The sequence below is a fragment of the Coregonus clupeaformis genome, chromosome 11 (genome assembly GCF_020615455.1).
Source record: "Coregonus clupeaformis isolate EN_2021a chromosome 11, ASM2061545v1, whole genome shotgun sequence".
Classification (NCBI taxonomy): Eukaryota; Metazoa; Chordata; class Actinopteri; order Salmoniformes; family Salmonidae; genus Coregonus; species Coregonus clupeaformis.
The window spans coordinates 2,445,259-2,467,152 of NC_059202.1; the positions used below are offsets into that span (position 1 = coordinate 2,445,259).

Genomic DNA, 21,894 nt, shown 5'->3' on the forward strand with positions numbered 1-21,894 from the left:
ACTACCTACATGTTTCAAGCAGACCACCATATTCCCTGTGCCCAAAGAAGCGAAGGTAACCTGCCTAAATGATTACCGCCCCGTAGCACTCACGTCGGTAGCCATGAAGTGCTTTGAAAGGCTGGTCATGGCGCACATCAACAGCATCATCCCGGATACCCTAGACCCACTCTAATTCGCATATCGCCCCAACAGATTCACAGATGACGCAATCTCAATAGCAGTCCACACTGCCCTTTCCCAAATGGACAAAAGGAACACATGTGAGAATGCTGTTCATTGACTACAGCTCAGCATTCAACACCATAGTGCTCACAAAGCTCATCAGTAAGCTAAGTACCATGGGACTAAACACCTCCCTCTGCAACTGGATCCTGGACTTCCTGATGGGCCGCCCCCAGGTGGTAAGGGTAGGCAACAACACGTTTGCCACGCTGATCCTCAACACTGGGGCCCCTCAGGGGTGCATGCTTAGTCCACTCCAGTACTCCATTCACCCACGACTGTGTGGCCAAACACGACTCCAACACCATCATTAAGTTTGCTGACGACACAACAGTGGTAGGCCTGATCACCGACAACGATGAGACAGCCTATAGGGAGGTCAGAGACCTGGCAGTGTGAGCAAGACAAAGGAGCTGATCGTGGACTACAGGAAAAGGCGGGCCGAACAGGCCCCCATTAACATCGACGGGGCTGTAGTGGAGCGGGTTGAGAGTTTCAAGTTCCTTGGTGTCCATATCACCAACAAACTATCATGGTCCAAACACACAAAGACAGTCGTGAAGAGGGCACGACAACACCGTTTCCCCCTCCGGAGACTGAAAAGATTTGGCATGGGTCCCCAGATCCTGAAAAAGTTCTACAGCTTCACCATCGAGAGCATCCTGACCGGTTGCATCACGCCTGGTATGGCAACTGCTCGGCATCTGACCGCAAGGCACTACAGAGGGTAGTGCGTACGGCCCAGTACATCACTGGGGCCAAGCTTCCTGCCATCCAGGACCTATATACTAGGCGTGTCAGAGGAAAGCCCAAAAAACTGTCAAAGACTCCAGTCACCCAAGTCATAGACTGTTGTCTCTGCTACCGCACGGCAAGCGGTACAGGAGCGCCAAGTCTAGGATCAATAGGCTCCTTAACAGCTTCTACCCCCAAGCCACAAGACTGCTGAACAATTAATAAAATGGCCACCCAGACTATTTACATATCAAAAAAAAAATTACACTTCTGTTACCCGCTGTCTATGCATAGTCACTTTACCCCTACCTACATGTACAAATTACCTCGACTAACCTGTACCCCCGCACATTGACTCGGTACCGGTACCACCTGTATATGTCCTCGTTATTGTTATTTTATTGTGTTACTTATTTTTACTTTAGTTTATTTGGTAAATATTTTCTTAACTCTTTCTTGAACTACATTGTTGGTTAAGGGCTTGTAAGTAAGCATTTCACGGTAAGGTCTACACCTTATTTGGCGCATGTGACAAATAAAGTTTGATTTGATGTGACCCCTCACATGGCCCCTGACATGTGACCGCAGGCATGGGGGCGAAACAGGAACAACACAACCACAGAATCACCCCAGACTACTGGGTCAGTGATACTACAGGGGAAATCACACATATTACATTTACTGTAGTCACACTGCTGATTAAATGGGTAAATGACCCTGCCAAGAGGGATCAACTGGGCACCTGGAGTCTGATGTCAGCAAAGAGAGAAATGGAAGCAACCTTTGACCTTATGAGTCCCTTCCTATTGCTATGTAGTCCTGGCTGGAGTTGTAAACCTTTGAAGAACAATGCATATACTACACAGTTTTACTCCTACTGTATATTACAGTATTAAACAATATTACATACTACTCAAATTCACACTCAAGGCCTATTATCTGTATGTCTGCATTGAGAGCCCTTTTCTGATCTCAGTGGCCTAAGCCCCATCGTCTCCATGGAGACTTCTATGGTCATGTTCAGGGCATGATCCTATGACTCAGCAGCTTTGAAACTTAGCTCCCTCTCCACCTCCCACACTCCTCCCTGGTCCCTTGCTATTTAATTCACTCAACCTTCCACACCTCTGATTCTTCAGTCTGTGGAGCGCTGGACAGTGGACATTTTACAATATCTGCTGCTTCACAGACAACATGTCTGGACTTGTTCTCCCATGAAACAAGGGGAAGGCCAGTAAGGAGGGGAAAGACTGCAGCTGAGGAACTAAATAGAGAACAGGTATTGGAACCGAATAAATGTTATTGACCCCCAGAGGGGAAATAGAGTTTTCCACCAAAAGCAGACACAGACAAAACATTCCAGACACACAGGTATACATCAGAACACATAAGTACAGATGCTTAATGGAACCAAGTATGGGGTATGGAGGAGAGGACCATTTAAATCAAATTATTAGTATGGCCAGAGTAGTGTTGTCATGATACCAGAATTTTGACTTCGATATAGACACCAGGCTTAGTATCACAATACTAGACGCCATCACGATACTCGATACCAAAATGATACCACGACAATAAAAATCTAGCCGTATTAGCCAAAGTCACCGAATGGCAATTGATCCAGACAATCTTTTGAGATCAATATCATTACATTTTAGGTAAATATTTCAGAGACAGCCATGTATACATTAATGAATCAACTATACAATCAATTTGACTTTGTTTTTACCGAACTACATAACAACATAATGCTAATCATTTATTTGAATGGTAAATCTCTATTGATTAACTGGGTAAATCAAGATGTAGCCCAGCCCTATTCACAATACAGGTGAATGCATATTCAATAGGAGTGTGTGCATGCATTGAGTTATTGAGCTTGTTTTGGCTGATTTCATGGGGCTATAGATTAAAAACATTTGGGATTTATTTTATTGTACTGATGAAAAACATTTGCATAGAAGAAGCAACCTCTTCTTTTATATAAGTGTGCGCTGCATCTTATTTGACAGAAGTACCGAAAGTAACAAATTCTACTACCAAACTGTTTTTCATGTTCTAGTATCGAAAACGTACCGATGTTTTGGTATACCGTGCAACACTAGGCCAGACCAGGGCAATTTGAAAGTACACTTGTGGGGACACTCAATATGGCCGCCGTCCCACCCATCATGCAACAACGACGACTTGAAAGAGAATGTCAGTTCCAGTCATTCTATTTCTATGGAGACAGAATTAGAACATACGTGTTCTCCTGAGCCGGATGCCACTGTGACTGACGTCGACGTCCTCGTCTCTCTTCCTGCAGGTGCTGACCTCGAACATGTTGACGGACACAGTGGCCCGGATCTCCTGCTGGGCCAGACGCATGCGGTCGTAGAACACCTTGAAGAAGTGCTCCGACTTCTTCTGCTTGTGCAGCTGGTGGTAGAATGAGTTCTGAAGGGGGAAGAAGTGTAATCGACCATTAGATAGAACAGTGGTTCCCAAACTATGGGGCTTTCAAATTACTCTTGAAAGTTGTACTAGTAGAATGCACAAAGTGCAAAATTGGGTAGTGCATCATTAGTTTTCCTCTTGTCATATCAGTCATTGCATAACTTCGAAAGCTTGTCAGAAATGTCCAGATCAACTAGCCCATGTCAGCTAAAGTTTTTTAGCTTGGTTTTTTAACCCGTAGATTTTGTTATAATGTTTGAGTCACTCAAATATGACATGAATACACATAAGACATGGCAAAATGTGTAGAATTGCAGGAAATTAGCTTTAAAAAACGGCAACATTTTCTCTCAGCCAACAAAAGGGGTGTGAACAGTTTGTGTCATGAACTGTGCTTGTGCCCATAGAAATCGACGTGGCGCATGTGCGTGCGTGCGGGGGAGGGGGTGGGATGTTCCTCAATGCTGGAAACAGGTCCTGAGTGAAAAAGTTTGGGAACCCCTCAGATAGAAGATAAACACTGGTATCGGAGTGTGTGTCTGGGTGTGTGTGCACGTTTAACTAAACCATCTGATTGCCGTGAGTGTGCATCCACCCACCTGTGTGTGTGTGAGTGAGTGTGCCCTTCAACCTTCACCTCCTCCCCACCCACCTGTATCTGAGTGTTTCCCCCCTGGAGCAGGGCGTTGCCTAGCAGGATGCTCTCCTCGAACATGCGGTCGTTCTTGGTGCTGACGATAAGGTCTATGACCAGCTCTGAGGCTCCCTCACTGTCTAGCAGACACTGGATATCTACCATGCTGCTGCTCGGCTTGTCAGAGTCCTGCACCAAAGAGCCACCTGCAGATGGACATATAGATCAGACTGATTGGATTGGGGAAATGGCAGGACATGATTTGGAACAGACCTGTGTCATGACTTGCCCTCATGGGCTGAGGATCAAAGATGCCAGCTAGACAAAAGTTTGAACACCCCCTCTCCTGGGGGCCAGTTTAATGACCGGTCGTAAATACCGTGTAGACTTTCTCTTCCTTGCCATGAAGTATTGGGAGAAAGGACCCCTTTGTTAACACAGAGAATCTTCCTGCCAAAACTCCAACATCCATATAATGAATAATGAAACAATATTTCTACCACAAAGATTGTGGGAAATGGTCGGTAGGGACTTAAAGAACAATCATGTCGAATTCGTTACTATGTTGTGATGTCATTAAAGACGGTGGAACAACATAACTATCTCTGTTATCGATATATAACATATATCTTCTAAGAGTTTAATTCGGGAGATTGTAACTCTTTAAACAACTTCTTCCGCGGTGCCCCAAATTCCTAATTAGTTAATTGTTACATTATTAATTTAATCGAGTGACAATTAAACATAGTTAGTTGATTCGATAAATAACAGTCACCATATTAATATGTCACGTCACGACACCTGGGTTCAACTACTATTAGTTATTTGTATTGTTCTTTTATTTTTCTTAAATCCCATTTTAAAACGTGTACATGACACTGCAAAACAATTTCAGTATAGGACTTATCTATTGGGCCGTCTTTGGTAATTGTCCTTTTGGGCACGGCTTCAGCTAAACTACAGTGGAAAACGTGCTTCCAGACCGGAACCCTGAACCTAAAGCAAACGCTAAAAGTGATTGAAAGAATTCAAATATTATTTGAACCCAGGTCTGATTTGGAACCGAGGGTTTGTATGTGTATGTCTTATATCCTCTTATATAGCCCCGTGTAGCTCAGTTGGTAGAGCATGGCGCTTGCAATGCCATGGTTGTGGGTTCGATTCCCACGGGGGGCCAGTATGAAAAAAAAATGTATGCACTCACTAACTGTAAGTCGCTCTGGATAAGAGTGTCTGCTAAATGACTAAAATGTAAAATGTAAATAACTATCAAGAATAAATAATAGCCGATGGTTTTAGCCAATACTGCATGTTATCTGCTCACTCCCTCTGAGTAACAGGGAGTATTGTTAAAGGGAAACTTTGGGATTTTGGAAACGATGCCGTTTATCTACTTCCCCAGTCAGATGAATTTTTATGTCTCTCTGTCCAGTATGAAGGAAGTTAGAGGTAGTTTCTTGAGCCAATGCTAACTACTGTTAGCAAAATCTATGGGTATCTACAGGCCTGCTAGCAGATGACTGATAGTCTATGGGTAACACTAGTTAGCAATTGGGCTAGCACTAGTTACAACTTCCTTCAAACTGCATGCAGAGACATAAAAATTGTATCCACGAGTTCATCTGACTCTGGGGTAGTAGATAAAAGGGCCTCATTACCAAAATCCCGAAGTATCCCTTAAGGTATAGTTGAGGTTTTTCGGGGGCGTGTTCAGTACCTCCAGCTGAGCTGTTCCCGCTCCCAAACTCTGATTTGGAGTGAAGCCTTTGATTTCCAAAGTAGCGAGTGAGGAGAATCTTCCTTAACACGTTTCCCTACGGGAGGAGAGAAATGAAAAAGATTAAATCCAGATCCGACTCTGAACGTGTCTGTTGTACGCCAGACAGAAACACATGCACGCAGACACACACACACTTTCTCTCTCACTATCTGTGTGTAACAGAGAAAAACTAAATTCTCCATACAGCGGGGTTCGCTCAGGTAACATTGTTTTTACTTCCCATCAACACTCGGAGACACCAAAGAAAAACACATTTTCCATGCATTCTTTTTCAGTCACGACACAAAGGTTGCATCTCAAAATGACACCTGTTTACCAGGGCCCATAAGGAAATAGGGTGCCATTTGGAACACAGTCATATATATTCAGTCTTTCTATTTTTATTAAATGGAATCTTTTGCAAAATATATAGAATTATAAAACCATATAGACCATTTTGAGTGTCTCCATGAGGGTGCAGTCCAATTGTCGTGGTCCGAGGGGCCTTGGCCATTCTAGTAAGTCTATTTCTATGGCTTTTACGTCTGGTGAGACGAGATGTCACCCGTTGTTGGCCTTTTCACGTTACACAACTCTGTGGTACATCCTACACATATTCAGTACACTGTGGCTATAGGGTGCCAATACTCAGCTAATGGAGTCATATAATAAGACAACGTCACAAGGGAGATCGTTACATAAGCAACATGGATTGATGTAATTGTTAAAATTACATTCTGAGAAGAAGCGACTCCTTCCACAGAGACAGAGAGAGACAGCGTGGGAGACCGAGAGAGAGAGAGTGGGAGACCGAGAGAGAGAGTGGGAGACCGAGAGAGAGAGAGAGTGGGAGACCGAGAGAGAGAGAGGGGGAGACCGAGAGAGAGCGAGGGAGACCGAGAGAGAGAGAGAGGGAGAGACCGAGAGAGAGAGAGGGAGACCGAGAGAGAGAGAGGGAGACCGAGAGAGAGAGAGAGAGATACCGAGAGAGAGAGAGAGACCGAGAAAGAGAGAGACAGAGAGACAGAGAGAGAGCGAGAGAGACCGAGAGAGAGACCGAGAGAAAGACCGAGAGAGAGCGAGAGAGAAAGACCGAGAGAGAGCGAGAGAGAAAGACAGAGAGAGAGAGAGAGAGAGAGAGAGACCGGAGAGAGAGAGAGAGACCGAGAGAGAGAGAGAGAGACCGAGAGAGAGAGAGAGACACCGAGAGAGAGACCGAGAGAGAGAGAGACCGAGAGAGAGACCGAGAGAGAGAGAGACCGAGAGAGAGACCGAGAGAGAGAGAGACCGAGAGAGACCGAGAGAGACCGAGAGAGACCGAGAGAGAGAGAGACCGAGAGAGAGAGAGACTAGAGAGAGAGAGAGAGAGAGACTGAGAGAGAGAGAGACCGAGAGAGACCGAGAGAGAGAGAGAGAGAGAGAGACCGAGAGAGAGAGAGAGACCGAGAGAGAGAGAGACCGAGAGAGAGAGAGAGAGAGAGACAGAGAGAGAGAGAGAGAGAGAGAGACCGAGAGAGAGAGACCGAGAGAGAGAGAGACCGAGAGAGACCGAGAGAGAGAGAGAGAGAGAGACAGAGAGACCGAGAGAGAGAGAGAGAGAGAGAGCGAGAGAGACCGAGAGAGAGAGAGAGAGAGAGAGAGAGAGAGAGAGACAGAGAGAGACCAGAGAGAGAGAGACCGAGAGAGAGAGAGACCGAGAGAGAGAAGAGACGAGAGCCGAGAGAGAGAGAGACAGAGAGAGAGAGACCGAGAGAGAGAGAGAGAGAGACCGAGAGAGAGAGAGAGAGACCGAGAGAGAGAGAGAGAGAGACCGAGAGAGAGAGAGACCGAGAGAGAGAGAGACCGAGAGAGAGAGAGAGAGAGAGACCGAGAGAGACCGAGAGAGAGAGAGACCGAGAGAGAGAAAGAGAGAGAGACCGAGAGAGAGAAAGAGAGAGAGTGGGAGACCGAGAGAGAGAGAGGGAAAGAAAGAAAGGAAAGAGAGGAAAGAAGGAAATTGAAGCGGAGCTGAAGGTACGGTACACTAGCTACTGATCCTGTGCTTCCCGTGGGAGAATGTGTTACATAACGCCTGGTGGTTGCTGGCTTGGAAATGACAAGGGAAGGCAAACAGAGAGAGTGGGGATGTTCTCTCTTTTTCTCTTCCTCTAGTCTGCCTCGCTGGGGAGAGACGCCCCCACTCGTGACCTTCGCCCTCTCTAGTGCGAGCCACTGAAATAACGACCCCCTCTCTCTGATTGCGCAATACAGTATGTGTGTGACTGAAGTATAAACCAGTCCTGCAGGTAGAATACTTGTAAGCTCTAGATTCCCCCTCCCTTTTTTACCCCCAATATGTATTGGGAGGGTACAGCAAAGGAGGGATTGATAAAGGGAGGGAGGGAGCGATGAACTGACACAGGGGTCAACCCATTTCCATGGCAACCGCCACAGAGGACCACGTCATGACAAACGACAGATCCTTTCTCGCATGGGATACCACAGAGGGGAAAAACGGACAGAGTGCACACCAAAAACACAACAGGATCCATTGGAGTTCCAAAGAAAAGTGAAGTTGAGCTGAAGCCCTTCAAATAAGTATCCTGAGGAGAGGCACGGAGAGGAAAGGAGCAGCCTTCTGGTGGAAAGAGAGCACGTGCAGCTGATGTTCCCTGTCTCAGTAAACACTAACTCATCTGCAGTCAGCAGAGACAGCCGTCTACCTGCACCATCTGGCTAAGAGCTGAGCTGAGCCCTCACACACGCACACACCACACACACCGGCTTGTGCACAAGTGCAGGCACGCACACACACGCGTGAGCACACAGGCTCTCACACAAATACGCGCACACACACACCCTTCATGGACTGCAGGTGATGATTCAGTGAGCCAACTCGGCTCATTCCCACTCAATCAGACATTTATACATATATGCACAGAGTGCAAACTAACACGCCAAGCTGTGTTTTAAGGTAACTCAACAGCAATTAGTTTATTTTTGATTGATTGATTTCCCTTTTTCTAAAAAGGCGATGTCGGTCTCTCGCCACTCTCTCTCACATCCTAAAAGAGAGGGATAGTGCAGCCGGGCTCCCCCTGTCTCTCTCCCTAGCTGCCTCCCCCTCGGGTGATGTGGTCTGCTGGCCAGCTCTGCAGAGGGACGAGGAGAGAGAGCGCACAAGCGATAGAGAGAGAGCGCGAAAGAGAGAGAGCGAGTTGTGCCAGCCTGACTTATTGGTCTGCTGCTGCATGGAGTCTGAAAAATTCCAGTCAGGTGATGTGAGGACAGAGCTAGAGAGTGGGAGCGAGAGAGAGGGAGAGAGAGAGAGGGAGAGAAAGAGCGAGCGAGAGAGGAAGATCTAGCTGTGTGGGCTTTTAAAACGTGCGCAGGCACGCCACACTGCGGATCTGGTTGTCCGAGGTGAGGCTGTGCAGTTCGGGCTGAGCTCCCCTCTCCTCCATGCATGTTTGGGAGGTCTCACCACTCAGGCAGGAGGCTGAGAGTAGAGCCCCAGCCCAGACAGACACAAAGAACCAGGCACTCAGGGGAAGCTAGTGAAAGCTAAGCCTATCAACAGAGCACACTCCCTGGGTCAGACCACGGTCAATTACAGGTGGTACTACTGGGGCCAGCTGGGGAGGGTAAAGTTAGAGAATTTTGGAATAAAACATTGGCTGAAAAGTTTCCAATCTGAGTTCTTGTTTGTGGGAAGTGTGAAAGTCTCACCACAACAGACACTTGAAGTCTCGCCGGCCAGGGCCTGTATTCATAAAGCGTCTCAGAGTACAAGTGCTGATCTAGGATCAGTTTTGCCTTTTAGATAATAATGAATTATATGTGGGACCTTATCCTATACTGAATAAAAACATAAATGCAACATGTAATGTGTTGGTCCAATGTTTCTTGAGCTGAAATAAAAGATCCCAGTAATGTTCCATACCCACACAAAGCTTATTTCTCTCAAATGTTGTGAACAAATTTGTTTACATCCCTATTAGTGAGAATTTCTCCTTTGCCAAGATAATTCATCCACCTGACAGGTGTGGCATATCAAGAAGCTGATTAAACAGCATGATCATTACACAGGTGCACCTTGTGCTGAGGACAATAAAAGGCCACTAAAATGTGCAGTTTTGTCACACAACAAAATGCCACAGATGTCTCAAGTTGAGGGAGCGTGCAATTTGCATGTTGACTGCAGGATTGTCCACCACAGCTGTTGCCAGAGAATTTAATGTAATTTCTCTACCATAAGCCGCCTTCAACGTCATTTTAGAGAATTTGGCAATATGTCCAACCGGCCTCACAACCGCAGACCACAGGTATCCACGCCAGCCCAGGACCTCCAAATCCGGTTTCTTCACCTGAGGGATCGTCTGAGACAAGCCACCCAGACAGCTGATGAAACTGAGGGGTATTTCTGTCTGTAATAAAGCCCTTTTGTGGGGAAAAACATATTCTGATTGGCTGCACCCCTCCCCAGTCATGTGAAATCCATAGATTAGGGCCTAATTAATTTATTTCAATTTACTGATTTCCTTCTATGAACTGTAACTCAGTAACGTTGTTGAAATTGTTGCGTTTATATTTTTGTTCAGTATAGATAAGCACTCCTACTCCGAGACGCTTTATGAATATGGGCCCAACTAATATAGAATCCATTTTTTGATTACATCATAATGAATACGATTTTATGGGTAGGGGGGGGAATCTGATAGTGGAGGGGAAACACTGGTCTAGCGTTACACTAGAATACAATGTTTCCACCTGTGCTCGCATGGCTGAGCAGAAGCAGAGACCGGAAGCAGGGTGGATCTACTTAACTATAATTGGAGGGAAGTCTGTGTGTAACTAGCCCTATGGTATACTGTATCATAGCACTATTCAACAGGTTACTAAAGTATAGGCCATTACTACAATACAACCATGAAAAGCACTGAAACGAAAAGCAGAACATCAGAGGACGTCAATGCCAGATAGAACGTTCGACAGATCGTTTGATTTACCATTATTTCCAATGCTCCATTTCCTAAGTCTTAGATCATCGCAAGTTTACAAAACTCAAATCCGATTCAACTTACTCTAGGCCTACAGTACATATGTACATGCTCCTTATATCCATATGAAATTGGTAAGAAGGAATGTGATCTATCACTGATCTGTCACATTTCATATAACAATTGTTGCCAATGTCCGATACTTTCTGGGTAATGAAAGAGTTAACAGCCAAACGCCACCCTCTCAGCCCAAACACAGAGAGAGAGAGCCTCCTGCCCATCCATATCACCTAGCTGTGAGACGCTGCTTCAAAGACAGGCTTCTTTTCACAAAGGGAGGGAAAATGACTACATGGGAGGAGAAAAATCAATGCACCTAAAATCTCTTCAAGTTGTCTAAGCATGAACACTACAGCAATGCTATAGCAGCTGTTTACTCTCTTTTATTTTCCGTCTCCCTCTCCCTCAGTGTCCCCTGCCTGCACCCCGTTCTATAGCTGCAGTCCTACAGCGCTCCGCTCCCTTCACGTGGCAGATGACACGCCCCCGTTCTCACCCACGCCGTTTTCTGGTAAACAACCCCCCCCCACCCCCCCCCACCCACCCACACACACACCCTGACACCGCATGCATGCAAAAACATTTCTTTATACTGGCTCAAACCCCATTGCCATGCTCCTCTACCACCGTTTTAAATGCTTTCCACCGCAAAGAGGTGCAGTAGCAAAACAACTTAACAGCTGCATGTGAAAGCAATTGGTGAGATTTGTGATTTTCAGGCAAATAGAAGACAAATAGCAGCATGAGCGCATAAACAAGCATTCCTTCAATGGCTGACCCTTTGCCGGCGGGTTCACTTTGGAAGTGGCGCATGTGATTTGCTAAAATTGTTTGATCGGTTCCTGGCACAGCGGTCTGTTTTTGTCAGGAGGACTGTGTGATGTCCAGAGGTTATATGGCAGGGCACCAAGCAGCAAGGCTTGTTTGCCTCTCATGAAACACATCTATTGATAAACACTGTATGAAGGGGGGGGGTCACATGCTTAGGGCTGTTACGGTGACCATATTACCGACAAACCGGCGGTAACAAGTCATGACCGTAGTCAAATTCCAGGTGACCGTTTACCAAACTTGCTAACTGCCTGTTACTCAGCACTCTATTGTCCCTCTAATCACTCTCACATCACTCTCAATGCAAATATGATTGAAAATCAAATCAAAACACTTCATGAGAGCCCATGAGCTCATGTGGCCCAACATTTCTATAGACTATGCAAGAAAACAGAGTTTTGATGTCCTCTATTAAAGAGGACGATCCCTACAGCTTTCTATAGGCTAGGCCTACTATATTTATAGTAAGCTGTTAGCAGACCATGTGCCTCACCCTAATAATCTGGTCTATTTTCCCCTCATATTTTAGCCTACTGTTCTGACTTGGTGGTGCACATGTAGCCTATAACCTGTTTTTGAGAAATGTAATCATCGAATATTGGAAGAGCTTTCATTGTCTGCTTATATGCCCCCTTTATTTATCCTACGGTTCTGACTTGGTGTACAGGGAGAATAATGTACGGCCCATGTTCTGAATTCTGTCGCTGTACATTTCAAAAGTGCTGAACAAATAGTTATATTGACTACGTCTGTCCTAGCTCGCTCATTAATGTCTTAATCGAAATTACGGATTGCCTCTTATCCGCTTGTCGTCCCCTTATGCCATAGTTGTACACAGGAAGCGGCACAGGTCCTAATCCAGGCACTTGTCATCTCCCGTCTGGATTACTGCAACTCGCTGTTGGCTGGGCTCCCTGCCTGTGCCATTAAACCCCTACAACTCATCCAGAATGCCGCAGCCCGTCTGGTGTTCAACCTTCCCAAGTTCTCTCACGTCACCCCGCTCCTCCGCACACTCCACTGGCTTCCAGTTGAAGCTTGCATCTGCTACAAGACCATGGTGCTTGCCTACGGAGCTGTGAGGGGAACGGCACCTCCGTACCTTCAGGCTCTGATCAGTCCCTACACCCAAACGAGGGCATTGCGTTCATCCACCTCTGGCCTGCTGGCCCCCCTACCTCTGTGGAAGCACAGTTCCCGCTCAGCCCAGTCAAAACTGTTCGCTGCTCTGGCACCCCAATGGTGGAACAAGCTCCCTCACGACGCCAGGACAGCGGAGTCACACACCACCTTCCGGAGACACTTGAAACCCCACCTTTTTAAGGAATACCTGGGATAGGATAAAGTAATCCTTCTACCCCCCACAAAAAAAAAAAAAAAAAAAAACATTGTTAAGTGGTTATCCCACTGGCTATAAGGTGAATGCACCAATTTGTAAGTCGCTCTGGATAAGAGCGTCTGCTAAATGACGTAAATGTAAATGTACATCTCAATTGTCAGTAGAAACCACATTTGTTTAAGCAAGTCAGCCATATCAGCTGTTTTTTTTAAAGGCAGTAAATGAGGCTGAATGAACTGTTTCACTGCCAGACAAGGCTCTGCTGATAGCCAGGTGTTGCAGTGGTAAGGTGTTGGGACTGATGTTTGGACAGCTTTATGTAGTCCCTAAAAGTTTGTGGGCACTGTTTGTTACAGTTATAGTGCAATTCATGTATTGGTTAGTGTTGTGTTGTGTAGTGGCTTTGCTGGCATCCATCCCCAAATATTTTTTTCCCACCAAGACTTACATGCTAAAATCGACATATATTTTTTTTCCCTGCCTCTGTTCCGAGACAGGTGCATGATAATGGTCAAATTTTTTTATCAAAAAACTAATTTCACACATATATTATTTAGTATATGTAAAGACACGATTAAATTAAGAATAGTCTGATAGGTGACAATATTATCCCTTGTGAATGATGCCCAGTGTGTGCAGTAAGGAAAGAAAGAGCACATGCATTTTTTTTGCATCTTTTTAAATCATAGTTGCACACCTCATGTAGCCTAGCTCATAAGCCTATGTTTTCATAAGGTTTGTATCACAACTAAAGTGGCCAAATAACTTCTTAAAATTAAGCACATGAATCCGCTTTATAACTGGTGTAGAGCCTAACTAACTGGCATACATAGGCAGTGCGTGAGTTTCTAGTTTGGGGAAGAACATTTTCACCATAAAAATGCACCTTTATAATAAAGCATTATAGGCATAATCGCATTTGTGGTCACTTTTGAGAACAGTCTTGTGAAGAAATAGCCTAAAGGTTTATCAACATTTTAAGCTAAACGTTCTGATCTGTTGCATCAGCCTCATTGCTTTTAACGTTTTTTTTTTTACGTGAGTGGTTGTTTTCATTTGGGATCTATCGCATCCCACAACTGTCCCAGAGTATGTTTGGAATATTTATTTCCTCGCACAGAAGGACAAGTTTAACAATATAATAAGTCAACTTTTGTACTATGGGGGATAGTAGATTGACATAGGCTAGTGCTTTTGCTGTTCGTTAGGCCTACTCATCTTGTTGGCTGATGAAAAGTAAATGTGGACAGGTCTTCTAACATGTTCAATATGCACCTCGGAATTTGATAAGAAGGACATGTGCAGTTGCGTCCCCGATGTGTCTGTCTCCACTTGTAGCCTACTTCAGAGCTGAGATGCCTGTGAGAAGGACCGATCACGTGACGGGTATTGGCTAATAAGAATTGAGATATCTGAGAGAGCCATGTGAGTGAGAGGTGTTTCAGAGCACAGCAGCCGGGATAAGTGAATTATAATTATTATATTCAGCCCAAGGGCACAACGGCCACACAAGGGGGATGCCGCCGGGAAATTCGAGGCCTGGTGAGAATATTATCAAGTGCTTGTCAAATTGTGAATGAGAGACTGATGAAGTGTGTGCAGCCTGCGCAAGAAACGGAGCAGAACATGCCTTTCATGTGACTTTTTTCAAATCATCATTAGAGTCGCATCATGCAGCCTTACAATGTATTAAAAATCTAAACATATATCCCAACGTTTGAATCACAACTAAACTTGCATAAATAACTCTAAGCATATAGGAGGACCTGTTACTTTGTTAACCGCTCAACACAGAATAGCCGCATGTGTGCACTCCCTCAAATCATTCGGAGAAAATATCCTTTCTATTTTATTCAGCTATGTTCAATTGTATTCTTCATACAATAAAATACTATAAAATAATGCCACGGAATTGTAAACAAATCTTGTCTGCTAAATGAACTAGTGTATCCCACAGCCATATGGCATAGCCAGATCAGGGCCTAACATAATGTCTGAGTATACTATCATGTTCTTCTGAAATAAACTACATCTTTCTCTATATATCATGTTTCTTTAGACCGGTCTAAAAAAATAATGGATTTATTGTGATGGTGTAGGCTATATTAAATTGATTTATTATACTTTTTAATATGTAGATGTTCCAAAGGTCAGCATCAGTGGCTTGTAGGCTATGCCTGGAAGCCAGGAGATGCTAAACGTGTTCATGTTAATTAATGGTCAATTACCATGAAACCGGCAGTTATTTGCTTGACAATCACCGGCTGACAAAATGTAATGACCGCTACAGCTCTACACATGCTTGAATGTTGTGTCAACTAGTTAGGTAATGTAATTGTATGTCAATCAGCTGTTTGTCAGCTTTTTTAAAAATGGAATCCACGGCCTGTAATCAAGCGTCTCATAGTAGGAATGCTGATTGTTGCCTTTTAGATCGTAGACCTTTACACTCGTACCCGAATACAGGTTGAAAATGGCAGATTTGGGCACTGATAAGCCCCTACATTGGAACGCAGTAGCTGTACAGTAACATTCTATAATTGACGTCAGAGCTCAGGCTCTGTTCTTCACAGTGCTGTATGGGTTTTGACTGAGAGCCGTCCTGAACTTTGATGTCATACAAGCAAGCCAAACACCCGTGAGTCCAATATGCACTTCACATTTCCGTATCATAAAACTCATGTCATATACAGTGTCAACGTTTATGATCACTATGTTTGATGTACAGTTACAAGATGACATGGCGTCGTACCCTGGGTTGTTCTGAACAGAATGAGCCCGTTTGTCGATTTTGAAGAAAATTTGGCGTTGAACACGCACCTGAATGCACTCGACTCCTTTCTATGCACACCAAAATTACAATCTGTTTCTCTGAACTGCCTTGTGAAAGCCTAACACTGAAGGTCACATTTTATAATTTAGCTAGTCATGTTGGCGATAGAACAACCTTTCAAATGATTCCCACCAGACCCAGATTGGGATTTATAAATGGGACGTTTTTGGATTGCGTAAACAGTAATTGTGTGATGGCAGGGATGCAGGGTTGTGTTCCAAACAAAACAACTACAAGTGTGGTTGCTCTAGTTCCTCAACGGCACAGCTAGGAGAGCTCAAAAATGCACCTTATAGTTGAAGACTCTTCTACGAGTCATGAAAGTGCATTGAAATTACTTAGGAACTGTGCACACTTTGGAGAGGTGTGTGGCCACCTGGAGACACCAGTTTGTCCTATCACTAGAATTTATCAACAAATGCGGCGAAAAGTACAATAAAATGTCAAATAAACATAAAATCAGTGTAATGTTTGGATTCAGCCTTGTCATGTGAACGGTTCTGGCCTCAACTTTGGTCTAATTGTCCCATAATTTCCAAACTGTTTCCTTTAAATTGCTACCATGCTTATGCATTTCATATATTTTCTGTAAGAAACATTTCAATTTAGACCATTACTCTTCAAATTCTTCAAGCTCTGTCAAATTGGTTGTTGATAATATAATAATAATATATGATCATTGCTAGACAACCATTTTCAGGTCTTGCCATAGATTTCCAAGTACATTTAAGTCAAAACTGTAACTCGGCCTCTCAGGAACATTCACGGTCTTATTTGTAAGCAACTCCTGCGTAGATTTGGCCTTGTGTTTTAAGTTATTGTCCTGCTGAAAGGTGAATTCATCTCCCAGCGTCTGGTGGAAAGCAGACTGAACCAGGTTTTCCTCTAGGATTTTGCCTGTACTTAGCTCCATTCCGTATCTTTTTTATCCTGAAAAACTCCCCAGTCGTTAACGATTACAAGCATACCTATAACATGATGCAGCCACCACTATGCTTGAAAATATGGAGACTGGTACTCAGTAAAGTGTTGTATTGGATTTGCCCCAAACATAACACTTTATATTCAGGACAAAAAGTTAATTCCTTTGACACATTTTTTTGCAGTATTACTTTAGTGCCTTGTTACAAACATGACGCATGTTTTGGGATATTTGTATTCTTCGTTTCACTCTGTCAATTAGGTTAGTATTGTGGAGTAACTACAATGTTGTTGATCCATCCTCAGTTTTTAAACTCTGTAACTATCACAGCCATTAAACTCTGTAACTGTTTTAAAAGTCACCATTGGCCTCATGGTGATGTCCCTGAGCGGTTCCCTTCCTATCCCGCAACGGAGTTATGAAGGACGCCTGTATCTTTGTAGTGACTGGGTATATTGATACACCATCCAAAGTGTAATTCATAACTTCACTATGCTCAAAGGGATATTCAATGTCTGCTTTTTTTTCTTCTTTTTTTTCATCTACCAATAGGTGCCCTTCTTTGCAAGGCATTTGAAAACCTCCCTGGTCTTTGTAGTTGGATCTGTGTTTGAAATTCACTGCTCGACTGAGGGACCTTACAGATAATTGTATGTGTGTGGTACAGAGATAAGGTAGTCATTCAAAAATCATGTTAAACACTATTATTGCACATAAAGTGAGTATCATGTGACTTGTTAAGCACATTTTTGCTCCTTAACTTATTTAGGCTTGCTATAACAAAGGAGTTGAATACTTATTGACTCAAGACATTTCAGCTTTTACATTTTATTTTATTTGTTTTTAAAAAGAAAATCGAAAAACATAAATCCACTTTGACATTATGGAGTATTGTGTATAGGCCAGTAAAAAAAAACACTAAATTGAATCCATTTTAAATTCAGACTAACACAACACAATGTGTAAAAAGTCAAGGGATGTGAATACTTTCTGAAGGCACTGTAAGCCAATTCCCACAAGTGTAAAGGGTTAATGAATACGAGTACATGAACCTGATCCTACTGTAGAGCAGCACTCCTACTCTGAGGGAACATACAAGACCCCCTGTGCCCACTGAGTAATGGGTGAGACGGGTAAACACGTGCTAGTCCATCACCATGTAGACCACACACCTCCAGTCACAGGCACAGGACTGATAAAGAACTGAGGAGGAAGAGTAGGTGGAATAGGACCCCAGCCTAAACACACAAGTACACAAAACACATCGACACAAAAGCCCACACACATCTCTGATCCCCCTTGAAAAAAACATCTCAGTCCATCTCCTCTAGAAACTTCACTTAAAAATATGTAGCGTGGGTATGTATGTAGTTCGTAACATTGATGTTGGGCTGCAGGTTTCATGATGGAACACACGAGACAGCAGGACTAGTTTCAAGTTTATTTTGATTTAAAGTGTATTTTACACATTGTCTGGATACAGACTAGGGGCAGTCAGGGGTTAAGGCCTGTCTGGTATCAGTGAGCTGAGCTCACGCTGCCCTGGTTGGCTGCATGTGAATGACAGGATGAGAGGATGAGTGCAGGGATGTAGCTAAGCCATATTCCACTCTCTCACACTGGGAAAACCCCACAGGATGAGCTGAGCCAGCGTAGTGCTGCGTACATGTGGTGTGTGTGTGGGTGTGTGTGTGTGCGTGCGTGCAACTAGCTTAGCGGTGAGAGATGCTGGTAAGCTGTAAAGCTGCTTTGCCTAGGGCGGCTGGTGAGAAACTTGCCAAGAGTGACGGAGAGAGAGCGGAGGGAGGAAAAGGAGGAGTGGGAGAGTGGGAGGGAAAGAGATAGGTTGTGAGAGATTACATAAGAGGCTTTTTCCTTTCCTTTGTCAACAAACACAGGAGCCATGTTTACACACACAGGACACACATGCACACACGTGCATGCACACAGACACACGGGGGAACGTGAGATAATTCCCTCCTTACATGTCCTGGTTGTCATAACCTAAAAGCCGTCGTCTCACATTTATTGCCAATGGCCAGATTGCACAGCAGACAGGTGTTTTCCCTGGTTATGACTTCTGCCCCTGATTAGATACTGTGACATCGTTAAAGAGTAACTCATTAGGTTTTAATATAAAGACACAGGTACTATCATATAGTTATGTTCCTGCACTGCAGTACACATTTTATGAACAATAATTTCAGCAATATTCTAAATCCCAATTGTCAGTTTCACCTGACTACAAAACATTTCAACACATTTTCAACAAAATTGATTGACTGGCTCTAAACTATTTATAAATTACATTATATAATTCCAGAGCATTATCGTCGCTACTACTCATCCCCGTACACAGAACTTGTCCCAAACTCATCCCTGTCCCATGCAGTGCCTTACTCACAGGGAGCAGGCTCTAAACATGAACACTGTCCTCATTATTCCTGACCCAAACAAATTACACTACACTCCAATATGCCAAACAACAGCAATCCTCCTTTGCCTACTGCAGATCCCTCAGTCAGTTCACTGTCTGCCCCTGCCACAAACCCAGAGAGAGAGAGAGAGAGACCCAGAGAGCGAAAGCGAGAGACCCAGAGAGAGAGAGAGAGAGAGACAGAGAGCGAGAGAGACCCAGAGAGAGAGAGAGAAAGAGAGAGACCCAGAGAGAGAGAGAGAGAGAGAGAGAGCCCCAGAGAGAGAGAGAGGGAGAGAGAGACCGAGAGAGAGAGACCCAGAGAGAGAGAGAAAGAGAGAGACCCAGAGAGAGAGAGAAAGAGAGAGACCCAGAGAGAGAGAGAAAGAGAGAGACCCAGAGAGAGAGAGGAGAGAGAGAGAGAGAGAGAGAGAGAGAGACCGAGAGAGAGAGAGACCCAGAGAGAGAGAGAGAGACCGAGAGAGACCCAGAGAGAGAGACCCAGAGAGAGAGATAGAGAGATAGAGACCCAGAGAGAGAGAGAGACCCAGAGAGAGAGATAGAGAGATAGAGACCCAGAGAGAGAGAGAGACCCAGAGAGAAAGAGAGACCCAGAGAGAGAGAGAGAGAGACCCAGAGAGAGAGAGAGAGAGACCCAGAGAGAGAGAGAGAGACCCAGAGAGAGAGAAAGAGAGAGAGACCCAGAGAGAGAGACCCAGAGAGAGAGACCCAGAGAGAGAGACCCAGAGAGAGAGAGAGAGAGAGAGAGAGAGAGAGACCCAGAGAGAGAGAGAGAGAGACTCAGAGAGAGAGAGAGAGAGAGAGAGAGAGAGAGAGAGAGAGATGGCGAGAGAGAAAAAATTGAGGCAGAAGGGCATTGTGATAGAAAGAGAGAGACAAAGCAAGGGAGGGAGAGAGGCTCACACTTGTTTGAGTGAGAGAGAAAGAGAGAGGGAGGGAGGGAGGGAGGGAACGTGACGGTCCGCGTGACGCTGGCTCAGACACTGCAGGCGGTTACGTAAGTGCACCCCCTGCCCCGTCTCCTCATGGACTGAGCAGACGCCGCTCTCCTCCAATCCCTCACACTGTAGCCGCGGCCAGCTTTTTTCCCCTCGGCTCACATGGCTCCTCACATGCTCCCTCCCTCTCTTACTCGTTCTCTCTTCTCCTCCCACTCACTGTGCCCCAGGGGAGCCACCAACCTCTGCTGTCGCTTTTCTCTCTCTCTCACTCTTTCTCTTTCCTCGCTCGCTTCTGTGGAGTGAGACAGCAGCTCCACGCTCAGGGCAACAGGGATATGACACACACACAAAGAATGACAAATACACACTCAAAACACTCACGGAACATGCAAATGGACGCACGCACACACATCATTCTTAGGCTTTTTAAAACATACCAATATCCAATATGTTTTGGCACAATATGTCAATGTCAGTGCTTTTGACTGCATAATTTACCCTGTGAATGATATCATATCAGAGCACAACCTCTGGCATAGCCACGTGTGTATTTGAGTATGATACTGATTGACATTTAGCAACAGGACATGATCTCAATACTATTGCCAGTGCTATTCTTCAAAAGGCAGCACTACTTTTACTGTATGTAAACTCTTCAATGTCTCATCTCCCTATCCTCCTCTAAGACTTGCAGCTGACATGCTTCACTTTACCCTCCAGAGTTGATCACCAGCCCTGGAACTTTCTCTACTTTTCCAACAACCCTCCCCTCATATCACTCCCCCTCTGCCTCCACTCTTTCCCCACCCTCCCAACCCCTCCCCAATTCACTGGCCCATGGTGGAGAGAGAGAGAGAGAGAGACGGGGAGAGAGAGCAGGAGAGAGAGAGAGAGAGAGAGAGAGAGCAGGAGAGAGAGAGAGAGAGAGAGCAGGAGAGAGAGAGAGAGAGAGAGAGAGAGAGAGAGAGAGAGAGAGAGAGAGAGAGAGAGAGAGAGAGAGAGAGAGAGAGAGAGAGAGAGAGAGAGAGAGAGAGAGAGACGGGGAGGGGAGAGGTGCACTCCTGCACCCGCACTCACTGCAGTATTGATTTGTTTGTTCGGCATTTGCCCCCCCCCCCTCCCTCCATCTATCCAACCCTTTCTCCCTCACAGTGTGAGCTTGTCCTCGAGTGCCTCCCTGCCTTACATAAAAGCATGGAGAGGCCCACAGACTACTGATGATGAGGAGTCTGGGCTCAGGGCCCACAGAGAGAGAGAGAGAGAGAGCGAGACAGAGAGAGAGCGAGACTACAGCACTGTGGGCAACAACTGATCTGAGTCAGCCCACCTGGTCCATCATGACAGTGCAATATGAACCAACCAATCTTCAACTTAATTTGCTTTCATCTGTAACTGTAGCCAAATAGCGTGGTTGATACAATACGGTATATTCACATTGCTGCTACACTGGGAAAGTTGTTTATCCTTCTAAAAACGGTAATGACAGCAACACCCAAAGATGAACGCAACAACCAAAGTCATTAGTGTGACACCTACTGTAAGTCTGTGACAATACATCCATTCATGAAAATCTCAGTACACAGTATTTTGTATCGTGGGCTTTGGTATTGGCTACAGAGGGTAGTACGTACGGCCCAGGACCTCTACACCAGGTGGTGTTGGAGGAAGGCCCTGAAAATTGTGAAAGACTCCAGCCACACAAGTCATAGACTGTTCTCTCTGCTACCGCACAGCAAGTGATAACGATGCACAAAGTCTGG

The 21,894-nt window shown here is 45.0% G+C and overlaps 1 protein-coding gene across 2 annotated transcripts in view; it reads right to left on the reverse strand.

The window, feature by feature from the left end:
* LOC121577003 (inositol 1,4,5-trisphosphate receptor type 2) overlaps window positions 1-21,894 on the reverse strand; it is a 144,815-nt gene that overhangs the window by 56,720 nt on the left and 66,201 nt on the right. For both annotated transcript variants that reach the window (XM_041890679.1, XM_041890678.1), the window contains exons 38-40: window positions 5,751-5,847; window positions 4,052-4,239; window positions 3,207-3,399 (exon numbers count right to left, since the gene is read on the reverse strand). In XM_041890679.1, coding sequence (XP_041746613.1) covers window positions 3,207-3,399; window positions 4,052-4,239; window positions 5,751-5,847 — 478 coding nt within the window. The remainder of the gene's footprint in view (window positions 1-3,206; window positions 3,400-4,051; window positions 4,240-5,750; window positions 5,848-21,894) is intronic.